This window comes from Cetorhinus maximus, chromosome 9, assembly GCF_964194155.1.
Source record: "Cetorhinus maximus chromosome 9, sCetMax3.hap1.1, whole genome shotgun sequence".
Classification (NCBI taxonomy): Eukaryota; Metazoa; Chordata; class Chondrichthyes; order Lamniformes; family Cetorhinidae; genus Cetorhinus; species Cetorhinus maximus.
In genome coordinates this window covers 116201756-116214067 of record NC_135887.1, presented here as the reverse complement: position 1 = coordinate 116214067, position 12312 = coordinate 116201756, and the positions used below count along the sequence as shown (strand labels likewise).

Below are 12312 nucleotides of genomic sequence, written 5' to 3'. Positions count from 1 at the left end.
TTCCGTTTCTGAGCGGAGAGCTTGATTGTCTATTATCAATTGATTCCCAATTTTCCTTCTTGCTAACATGATGCTTATGTTCATTATCAGCCTTACCTTTCTGCAGCATGTTTAAGGTTATATCCAGCTTATAAATAATGGGAAGACTAAGGGTGAGTTGTCCTTTGTGCAAAGCAAACAATGAGTGACATAAATCGACCAGCAAGTTCTGGAAATTCACCATTCACAGCGAATATCTCCTTCCCCAAACTTACTGATTGATTTGTGCATTAATAACAGTGCGTGTGTCATTATTTTTCCAGCAAAATCCTGGCCCATCGCAATCAATCAATCATTGGTTTACATACAATTCCAACAGCAAAAAAGAAAGTTCATCAACTTGAAAGGTTGAGCTAACCTCTTTCTCCTATAGAGGCTGGCTGACCTGCCCAAGTTTTCTCATTTCAAGTTTCTAACATTGTGCTTATTGGTTTAAGTAAATTGCATTATTACTCTTTGACCTTGATGAGGGGCGAAATACCTGTAAAGTGTCCTTGTTCCACATTGACTTCAAGTGCATAGTATGCTGGGAAGATTCCTCTCTCACCCGTTCGCATATTGTAGGCATGGTACCAGTAATCATCAGCCTGCAAGTCTACTAGGAGAGGGTCGTCCACCTCTAGCTCCAGTTCATCATCATGTCGAGGCACAAATCTATGTAGGGTGACAAGAAAGACTACCATAAAGGAAAGAAAAGGATTTAATGAAACAAAACCATGGTGGATCGTAACAACAGTGAATTTACAGACCATCAGGGCTACTGAATTATGGACATTAAGTCAAATTCAAATTTCTCATCAAGTAGGCTGGTGAAAGAGTTTTCATGACCACTGAAGGTCCCAAAACACTCTACAATCAATGAAGTTCTTTCAAAGCGTAGTTACTGTTGGAATGTTGGAAATGCAGCAGTTCATTTCTGCACAGCAAGCTCCCATGTGATAATAACAAAATAATCTGTTTTTGTGATGCTGATTGAGAGATAGATATTGGCCAAGACACCAGGATAACTGCCTTGCTCTTCTTCAAAATAGTGCCATGGGATCTGTCCACCTGAGAGGGCAGATGGGACCTCGGTTTTAATGTCTCATCCAAAAGACGGCACCTCCAACTGTGCAGCATTCCCTCAGTACTACTGCACTGCAGTATTGACCTTTGGGGAAATTGCAGTCAGTCCATTTGTATAAAGGCCCAATAGTTTATTCTGACTAAGTCACATTCCACCTTTTATTACATATGTTATAAATACTTAGTTCATGGTTCATAGTAATATCTTAAGAGGTAATTTTTAGTTCTGGGAAGATTAAAGTTTAAGTGCAGAAAATGGAATACATGCAACAAAAGCAACTTGAAAAATATTACACTTAAAGGTTGGGGCCACGTTGACTTAAGGGATTAACAGCCAGAAAGGTGAAAATCATAAAACAGTAGGTGGGCTTACTTAGCTGGAGAGTTGGAGATGAGGTGTCCACACTGCTTGCAAAGAAATTCAGCCCAGAGAGTTGTTTTGTTTTGGGAGTTAGAGCTACAATTAATTTTAAAGCATTCAGTGAGCCCTGGGAGGCTACGTAGTCATGAAGATGGGCCGAGCTTAAGAAAGTTCTAGGGTTTCAATTTATCCATGTGTTTGCTGGGGGTGTAGTGAGTGTTCTGCAGCAGGGGGAAAGGCTACACTGAAAAGGTGCTGCTGTTAGCAGGCTCCAGGCAGCAAAAGTGTTACTGTTAGCTGGCTCTGTGTAGTTGGTCTCAGAAGTCCCAGGAGCCATTGAATAGCTCTGTGCAGTTAGGGCTCAGGAGGAGTCCTGGAGAGCTGAGAAGGTGACAGAAAGTCACTGGCTCCATGCTGGAAAGACTTAGGGCTCAGGGGAAGCCCTGGGAGTCCCTTATTGCTTGGTGTAGTTGGGGAGATTGGAGCTTGGTGAAATCCAGGGGCAGTGCCAGCTATTGGCTATTAAAGAGCTGAAATTGAGCCAGTGAGGCTGGAATGCAGCTGGAGTCCAGCTGGAGGGCCAGATCAGAAATCCAGAGGAACAGAGTCTCAGGAGACCAGATTAAAACTCTGGGAGGTGTGCAGTTGTTGAGATAACCCGAGTTGGAGCAGCTTTGAGGGAATTCAGAGTCTTGATCTTCGAAAATGAAAAATGTGGAGTCCATCGTGAGGGAGACAGAGTTTCAACAAGATTGGTTGACACAGTGTTTACTGGTGTCTGGGTGGGTTGCTAAGAAATCCATGGGATCTGTCTTGGTTGCATGCTATTTATTGTACAGTGTGGTGTGTTCGACCACAGTTTGCTTGTTAATTCACATGTACCTCAAATTAACCCTGAATGTTAGAGTATAAGATAGGTATTGTAAATAGTCTTATCTTTTTGACCTTGTAAAGTTTACGTTTGTTTGTTCAAAATCTATGGAATCTTGTGGCGATTCCTCTTAGCAAATGTCTTGAATATCAAACTTTATCTGCTGTGAACAAAATGCTACTGGTCCCTAACCGGATCGTATCAAAAACTTGGGAGTCAGATCAAGGATCATAACACATCATATTACAAGATTCTTTTCCCATTTGCTTTCCATAATCCCATCATTATTCTATATAAACTGCAGCTCAAGGGGCCTTGTGGGAATGTATATATAATTCTATTTTTAGTCAGGATGTCTTCTATTTCATTGATCAAGGCAGATTACATGTGCATGTGTTGATATTTTGGTATCACTAACCATACCTTTTTAAAGTGAAATATAGATATGTTCTGCTGAATGAATTGTTGCATGGGCTGCCCTTTCATCGACCATTGTCAACAGCAACTCCCATTTGTAAAGCAGTTTTAATGTCGTAAAACATCCCAAGGTGCTTAACAGGAGCACCATCGGACACTAATTGATACTGATTACTGATTCAATCTTGACTTTCAAAGGAGAAGTAGATAATCACCAGGAGAGAGAGAAAAAAAAGTGCAGGGCTGTGGGGAGCAGGACTAGTGAGCTGCTCTTTCAGAGGGCCAGCACAGACACGATGGGCCTCCTTCCATGCTGTTACCATTCTATAATTCTGTATAATTACAGTTGTTATATAGGCAAGCATGGCAGCCAATTTGTGCACAGCAAGATCCTACCAACATCAAAGGAACAACCAACCAATTAGCCTAATTTTAACGCTTTTGCTTGAAGGAGAAATATTAGGCAGGAGAAATATTAGGCAGGAGAAAGCCCACTGCTACTTCATATAGTGTCATAGTATTGCTTAATTCCACCTGCCTGAACCAGCCAATAGGATTTTGAGCCAGTCTGCATGACATGCTCAAATCTTAAAATGAAATTTGAACCCGTAACTTTCTGACATTTGTGACACAGCCAACCAAGGCATTAAAATTAGCCACTCGGCATTAGTATTAATTCTGCAGACTATGGGGTGCTATAATTAGCTGCTGGTTTAATTATTTAAAGCAAATCTACTGACAGTTCCAATTAATCATTACACATGTTACGTGTGATCCCAATTATACATAAAAATTTGAAATTACACCGTGGGATATTAGTACACAAATGCTAATGTGTTCATCTCAAACTTCTCTCTCTCCTATTTTAAACCCAGAATTAACCCAATTCTCAAATGAGTTAACTCCTCCACTAAAACAGCAGAGAGAGGGGATGGTGTGAGAGGAGTGGGCTGGAAGCATCAACTGTTCACACACTTGTATCACAGTGTAATGTTAAGAGCACATTCTCCAAGGTGAAGTGTCTGTGACTTACAGTACTATCGTAGTCTGCTAAATTACAGCTCATAACATCATTAACAATGTGAAACCATGTACCCTTTTAGGTAGAATATAATAGAGTTTACAGCACAGTAACAGGCCAACAGTTTACTGCCAGTAGATTGGTGACTAAGGTCAGAGCACACAGAGCCAGGGTGCAGGAAGCAGAATAGGTAGCAAATTGGCTACAATACAGAAAACAGAGATTAGAGATTAAAGATGGTTATCTCACATTCACTTGAAGGGACAAACAGAGCCTTGTTGTCACATCTCAACCTAAAGACAGCACCTCAGACACTGAGTCACTGGGAGATGGGAAGTGATGACCTATAGGAATTAGTGTTCAGACCACTGTTCTTTACCATTTACATCATGATTTAAATTTAGGAATCAAAGTACATCCTCTCTTTCATTATCTATGTTTATATACAAAGCTGTGTCTATCATGGTTCAATGGCTAGTGCTGTTGCCTCTGAGTTAGAAGGTTGTGGGTCCAGGTCCCAATGAAGAGAATTGGACACAAAAATCAGTGTCTGAGGTGCTGTCTTTAGGTTGAGATGTGACAACAAGGCTCTGTTTGTCCCTTTAAGTGAATGTGAGATATCCCTTGGCACTATATTGAAGAACAGCAGAGGAGTTCTCACTGGTAGGTTGGCTAATATTTAACCCTCAACCAACATCACTAAAAAAAAAACTCCAGATTTTCTAGTCGTTATTATATTGCTGTTTGTGCACAGAGTGGCTTGCACATTTCCTACATCACAAAAGCGACTACACTTCAAAAACTACTTGATTGGTTGTAAAGCACTTTGGAATGTCCTGAGGTCAGGAAAGGTGCTGCATAAATGCAAGCCTTTTTCTGTGTATGCCTTTTTCTTTAGTTTCAGTTTTACCTTTATCTCTTTACTCACATAAGGGGTTTTGTTATTGAGTAACGTGTTTTTGTTATTTAGTTGAATATTTTTATCCTGAACTCGATCGATCGCCTTTTTAAATATTCCCATTCAGCTACTTTCCCCAGATCCATCCTCATCCCAGATAATTAGCTATTTTCCACAATCTATTACTTTGCTCTTTGCCTTACCTTTGCCTCAATCATCTTATAGCTTTATTATGTCGTGATTTTGGACTTAGAGGTGGAAATTGCAATCAGCCCTGTTCTCGTACAAACACTTAAAGCCTCTGTTAAACTAAAGTAGACTGAGGTAAAAAGGCTCTAAGTGATCAACGAGAAAATTATTACAATACATTACAATAACAAAGTTGTCATTCTAATTTTGTGTTATTTTATCACAGGCTTTAAGAAGCATACCGATTATAATTTCCACCCTGCACTGTTAAGAACATAGTGCACGCAAACACGCTGATGTGACACAGGAAACAGTTATCATGTCACATTTATAATTACACAGCTTTCCCAATGAATGAATAATATTAATTCACTGAGCATCAATTTACTGTTTCTGACTGTAGTCAATCCTCAACAAGGAGTTAGTTTTAATGTGGTTTATTTCATGGCTCATTTCAAAGGTAACCAAAGTAATAAGTAATCTCTGTGCTAGATCTTCTTTAACTGGTGAGGAAGACTGCAACACGCAGCTCAAGTTATATTATGTTCTTGTAAAAGAGCGCCATGAAGTGCCAATGCTGGTTACAATAGTCTCTATTTATATTTATTTTTATTTATCCATTTGCGAGATGTGGGAGTTGCTGGCCAGACCAACATTTATTGAACCACTGTAATCAAGGAGTACAGGAAAGCACATTGGGAGAGCAGTGCATTTAAAAGCAGCGTGGGAAGTGGACAGCAAAGACAGTGCAGGACAGCCGAGACCAAGCCAGGGGTGGGGGAAAAGTCAAAAAGTGACGTCATACCTAAATCAAAAGAGAGGGAGGAACAGCAGAACCTGGGCATTTAGGTATAAAAGTTAAATATCAATATAAATATATGTGTGTTTAGTGTTTTTAGCATCTGATAAAGGAAATTTAAATAAAATTTAATAGATAAAGGAATTTGAGCGTCAGGAAGAAAAACACTTAAAGCGATGTCAGCATAAGGGAAGAAGCTAACTGGTGAGTAATTGGCGGGAGCTTTTTATCCAGTTCAGATCAAGGATAAATCTTAAATTTATTTCTGGCACATTTAAGTAGTAGTCTAATAAACGGAGATGTTTTAAAGTACAAACTTTAAACTGCCACCAAAGGTGAAAATTATCCCTGTTGTCTCTCTCTCTATCTTTATGCTTAACGGGCTTTCTGAAATTACGAGAACACAAAACAAATGTTAAGACGTGTGTGCAAAAGCAAAATTCGACAGACGTTGGAAATCTGAAATAAAAACCCAAAATGCTGGAAATATTCAACAGGTCAAGCAGCATCCGTGGAGAGAGAAATAGTTAATGTTTTGTCAGAACGTCATCAACTTTGAAACAACAACTCTGCTTTTCTCTCTCCACGGGTGCTGCCTGGTCTGCTGACTATTTCCAGCATTTTTTGCTTTTTTTTAATAAAAAAGATAGGTACATCCTCAGTAGAATGTATTTTTCTCACTCACACAGACACAGTTTATTTTTAAAATGCACAGAGCCTCCCTGTTAAAAATATTAAAAAACCTCAGCACAAATTTCATCGAATAAAGATTTGGAGAATTGTCCCCTCTAGCTTTTGTTCAAATATGTTTAAAAATGTTTATGCAGTAAGTTTTGGGGAAAAGAAAATATTCTATTAGTGTGGCTAACTAAGGTGCACTGGAAATCAGGTACGCTGCATATATTCAACCACAGAGTTCATATTCAGTCCAGGGTCACTGATCTGGGGGAAAACATCAGGCAAAATATCGGGGCTGGGTTTCCAGGGGAATTCTCCTGATCATTCTCCGTAGCTTCAGCAGACGACGTGCGGAATCCTTGGCGAGACAATGTAAGTGGCATTAACGTCATTTCTCCAGGGTTTCTCTTGATTTTCCAGCATAGCTACAGCAGACAATCAGAAAAATACCCCAAGGAAATAAAAAAATCCCATAAAATCCAGGTCTGGCTTTTGGAACAGCCTGGGTCTTTCAAGTGAAAACTCAACTAATGCATTAAAAGATTCAATGGATTTCAAGATTTTCTGCACGGTATAATTTCCTTGATTGTTGAAATAAAACTTATTTGGGATATTAGAAATTTCAGTTAGTGAGCAAAATAATGGTTGATAAAAATCCAGAAAGGATTCTGAGTGAGTTGTGGTAACGAGTGATCAGCTAATGCAATGAAAATGAATTTACAGCGGCAAAATCATTATAAATGGTTACATGAATTTATAATGGATAAAGATGACATAAAGGAGATAGGTTTAGATTTGGTGCGTATGTGTAAAATGGGTGATTGAAAACCAACTTTTACTTCAAAGTAGAGATGCCAGCTCTCTTTCAGTCATGAGTAGTCTAAATCTACCCCAAAATGTGCGTCAAAAATATGACATGAAATCAAGCTGTGCAGAAAGGAAGTATCTTAATGTTTTAATATATTTAGATAGATATAAATATACAGTCATTTTGTCAGCCCACTCAGGCAGATTGAAGCAATCTCTCTATAACTTTAGAAGCATACGGTTAAATATATGACACCAGTTCAATGGAGGGAGATGAATGCCACAATAAAAGCAGAGACAGAGATATGGGTCATAACCATTTCTGTAGTACTGGGGCAGTTACCCCTGGTAGACACTGGAAATCTGTAACCAGTTCCCAAAAGCTGCTCTAGGTGATAAAGGGACATAGTACTGACCACTTAGAAGAAACATTTCAAGAACCACCAACTTATCTTGGAGGAGCTAGTGAGTGAGATCCTTGCTGAAGGAAGTAGGGCAGATGGCAGATGGCATTCTCCTCAGCTGAGCAATTGTGTGGTTTCTAACCGGGGTAATGAGTATCCTCGTGACCCTAATACTAATGAGGAATCTTGCTGATGGTTCTCTGGGTTGAACTTCCCTGCATACTGGATGCTCTGGCAGGCCTCAGAGTAACAAAGAAAGAACTTCGATTTCTATAGAGGATTTTGCCATCTCAGGACATCCTAAAGATATTTCCAGCCAATTAAATAACATTACAATGTTTCCTAATGTAGGAAACATGGCAGGTTGACTAACAGCAATGTGATAATGACCAGATAATCGGTTTTAGTGATATTGGTTCAGGGACAAATATTGGCCACAACACAGGGGAGACTTCTCCTGCTCTTCTTTGAATTCACAACCAACCGGCAATGTTTTGATGTCATGAGGAACATCACGGACGATGTCAGGCCCTGGGTTTCAGATAGATAAATTATGGTGAGGCGTGTATTTAATTTGAAGATGTCCTCAAAAAAAAAAAGCAATGAAAGCGGTAGCAACTTAACCTACAGGCTGGGAAATGGGATTGGAGTCTGTAGTGCTAGCTAAATACTAGCACGGGTTCAGGGACGGTGGGCCGAATGGCCTCCTTCTGTATTTGCTAAGTGGAATAGTTCTTACCTGAATACTGCTCTGTGTGTTTGATCTCTTTCTTCTCCATTTATTGTACATGAAAACAATCCAAAGGATTCTGCACCTTATAGAAACAAACACATGCAAACTTTAGAAGTGAAAAACAGCTTCCATGTCAACGCATTTAAGATAACCATGCCCCATGCTCAATTCCCTAAAAGCTAATATTCTGCTTGGTTATTCTCTGTACACATCTTCACTCCAAAAGTTTAAACTTGTCCAGGCACTGCTAACTCCTGAAAGGGCGGTGGAAGCAGATTCAAAAGTAACTTCCAAATGGGAATTGGATAAATGAAGGGAAGATGATTACAAGGCTATGGAGAAAGAGCAGGGGGGAATGGGGCTAAATGGATAGGTCTTTAAAAGAGACGCCACAGGAATGATGGGCCAAATGGCTAGAAGATTTTATTATTCTATACGCTGCTAAGAAGTATTTTAGATGGTAGGGGTTAGGTAGGGGCAAGGGATGCAATGTTAAGTCTTCTGCATGGAATGCTTTCCTTGATTTTAGCAGAGGCTTAATGCCTCAGTTAAAATAGCAGAAAGAAGATTGCTAATGGAGGAATAGACAGGGCAAAATCTTCTGGTCACGTGGGCAGTGGAAAGCTTGGCGGACAGGGGAACTTAATCTGGTGTGAGGCCAAAAATCAGTTTCCTGATGGCGGGATGAGCTTTAGCAATTATGTTCTTGGCACCATAAAGGAGGGTTGAGTTTCCCGACAAACAATGTCGGAAAGCCCTTTTGCATGCATTAGCATGTTATGTGCGCTCATTAAAAGGCCAGCTCAGCAGAATTAAATTCCCTCTCTAAATTAAATTCCCCACCAGAGAGAAATTTGAATGCTCAATTTTATGACTGCACATGATTGGCGTGCACTTGGCAAGGTATTCTTCCACGATTTAATGGTGAGTTGCTGCTGCACTGTCCTCAATGGGGAGTGTCTGTAAGTGCCAGCCTACGCTTGAGACCGGGTGTGGCAGTGCAAGTTACGTGGAGGATGACTAAGAAAGGGAGGAAGGGTTAGCAGGGACAGGTGGAGCAGTGGATGGGCAAAGCTGGAAGGGATAGTGCAAGCTGTCTGGGCATCCTTTAATATGGTGCCTGGACCTTCAACCCCATGAGGTAACAGCAGGGGCAGCGACTTCCTGCCTGCCCCCACTGCAAGAATCTGCAAGCTCCTCGCAGATGCATATTTGACGAGCTGGACAGCGCAAGATTGCGCATGGTCAGCCGTTCCCCCCCACTCCCCATGGAAATCACTCCTCTTCTGTGCCCATCACCAAATTTAAACTCCAGAATGGAAGATTCTGCCTGCAAAGTCTTTGTCTGATAATATCACCAACGGTCTGTTAATTGCAAGGTACAGAAGCTTCGGCAAGGCTTTTGATAAGGTCCCGCATGGGAGACTGATAAAGAAGGTAAGAGCCCACGGAATCCAAGGCAAATTGGATCCAGAATTGGCCAAGTGGCAGGAAGCAGTGGGTGAAGGTCGAGGGGTGTTTTTGTGACTGGATGCCTGTGTCCACTGGGGTTCCTCAGGGATCGGTGTTGGGTCCATTGCTGTTTGTGGTATATATAAACGATTTAGGCTTGAATGTAGGAGGGTTGATCAGTGAGTTTGCAGATGACACGAAAATTTGTGGGGTGGTAAATAGTGAAGAGGATAGCCTTAGATTACAGGAGGATATATATATATATATATATAATCCCTTGGTTAAGGGATCAATAACCAGAGGGCATAGATTTAAAGTAAGGGGCAGGAGGTTTAGAGGGGATGTGAGGAAGAACTTTTTAACCCAGAGGGTGGTAGGAATCTGGAACTCACTGCCTGAAAGGGTGGTAGAGGCAGAAACCCTCATAACATTTAAGAAGTATTTGGATGGGTACTTGTGATGCCATGGCATACAAGGCTATGGGCCTAGTGCTGGAAAATGGGATTAGAATAGTTAGGTACTTGTTTGACCGGCGTGGACTCGATGGGCCAAAGGTCCTTTTTCTGTGCTGTAGACCTCTATGACTATGAATACTACCCATTGATTTATACTCCATTCTACTAAACATTTCTCTGCTAGAATCCTGATCTTTTTCTTCTCATTTTCAGATTCTGAAGTCGTTTTCTCTCACCTTCTGAAAGTGTGGGCAAACAACACTGTTCGACAAGAGAATCAGGCATACTTTGTACTTGATTCACAATCCTCCCCACCAGCTGTTTCCTTCCTGCACTATAGCTAAGCGATGAAAATTGTCAATCTCTGACTGAAAGACTCAGTAGCCATTCAGCCCATCAGCAAACCGGAGAAAGTGGGAAAAGTAACAGATTTCCTGCGTTTCTAATTCTTTTAACACCAAAAAGAGGTTTCCCACACTAAACGCTCGCATGGGGCGCCCTCAGACTTCACACATTGTGAAGCAAACAGAAACAAGGTATATTAGCCTATGAATCCTGAACTCTTTGCACATGGAATGAATGTAATTTGGGAAGGTGTGCCCTGTTTAAAGTGGGCTTCATGCCTCACCTGGCCTTTTCAGAGAACCCTGAGAAATTCTGATGGGCATGGGGAGGAAAAAGGAGGGGAATTAATCTACCCAATATTTTCTGTCATAAAGATTGGGAGGCCAGACAGAAGTGAAGTTGCCAATGCTAGAAGTTTCAACACTTGACCTTTTACCTCTGGAAAAAAGAGACATGTTGAAGCTTTTTGTCTTGCACTCATCAGGATACTCAAGAATACCAATATAAGCGGAAAACAACAATTTATACTGTATGAGAAGAGAGTGCTAATTGGTTGGCAAGTGAACTCTGATTGGTAGAGATGTTGCCACTGATGGTGACTAACAGTTAACTGCCAAGCATTGTTTGAAATTTAAACCAGAGAGCTTGACCCTGATGGGTCAAGGTATGCCCTGAGGAATAAGCCAGTGAATGGCTGTCACTGATTTTGTTTAGCTGAAACAGGTGTAGTGTACATACATGTTCTTTCTGTCTGCAAAGAACAGGGCCCTGTGTATAAATATATGTAGCTTCCAGTACACGCAAACATACCACATTGCGAGCCCAACTGACAATCTTAAATTGGTTGTCAGCGCAATTCTTAGCACATCAAGGATTATTTAGCAAATGTTGTTCAATTGTGGAGTCACATCTAATTTTGGACACTGTGCTTTGAGTTTTGCAAGCACGGGCTGGTTGGGTACGGTCTGTACCCTGCCTGTTGTGAACAGTGGCTGGGACATGCTATTTGATATGATCCACCAGTCTTTGGGATGTACGGCCTACATACCTAGCATCACACTGGCACTGAAAATCATATTCTACATTGCTCGTTTATGTGATAGGCAGAACGTCTTTTTGGCTTGATGGCAGCATCATGTCAGTGGCGAATATCACTCATGCCGCTACTGCATAGTAGCAGTGTGAAACAGCTAGCTTCACCTGTTGCTCAAATTTTTGAAATCTGCCAGGTATTCTCTACCACAGTCGACCGCAAGCCTACCTTCACTGGTCAGTGTGCGCGTTGGGAGTCTTACAATTCCACACACTAAGATTGATCTTATTGGCAACCTTGTAAATAGGGCCCAAACCATTTGCTCACCATGCAAGCTTGATGCTGGAATAGGCGCATCAAAGGCATCCTGCGGGATAATGGCTACCCTGATCGCACTGTATATCTCGCAAACTCATGAACGGGTCTAAGGCTGTCACTTTCAGCCCTGAGAAGTGCCCTGTCTACCTCAGATTACCCTGGAAGGGCACAGTATCTCAAAAATTTGAGCAACAGGTGAAGCTAGCTGTTTCACGCTGCTACTATGCAGTAGCAACACGAGTGGTATTGGCCACTGACAGGTGCTGCCATCAAGCCAAAAAGACGTTCTGCCTATCTCACGAATGAGTAATGTGGTATATGAATTTCAGTGCCAGTGTGATGCTAGGTACGTAGGCCACAGGTCCCGAAGACTGGTGGATCGTATCATGCAGCAAATCTAGCTGCTGTTCGCAATGGGCAAGGTACA

General features: G+C 41.2%; 1 protein-coding gene across 4 annotated transcripts in view; it reads right to left on the bottom strand.

The window, feature by feature from the left end:
• mapk8ip1b (mitogen-activated protein kinase 8 interacting protein 1b) overlaps positions 1–12312 on the bottom strand; it is a 184428-nt gene that overhangs the window by 15269 nt on the left and 156847 nt on the right. For all 4 annotated transcript variants that reach the window (XM_078549407.1, XM_078549408.1, XM_078549409.1 and 1 more), the window contains 2 exons: positions 8289–8364; positions 521–693 (listed from right to left, as the gene is read on the bottom strand). In XM_078549407.1, coding sequence (XP_078405533.1) covers positions 521–693; positions 8289–8364 — 249 coding nt within the window. The remainder of the gene's footprint in view (positions 1–520; positions 694–8288; positions 8365–12312) is intronic.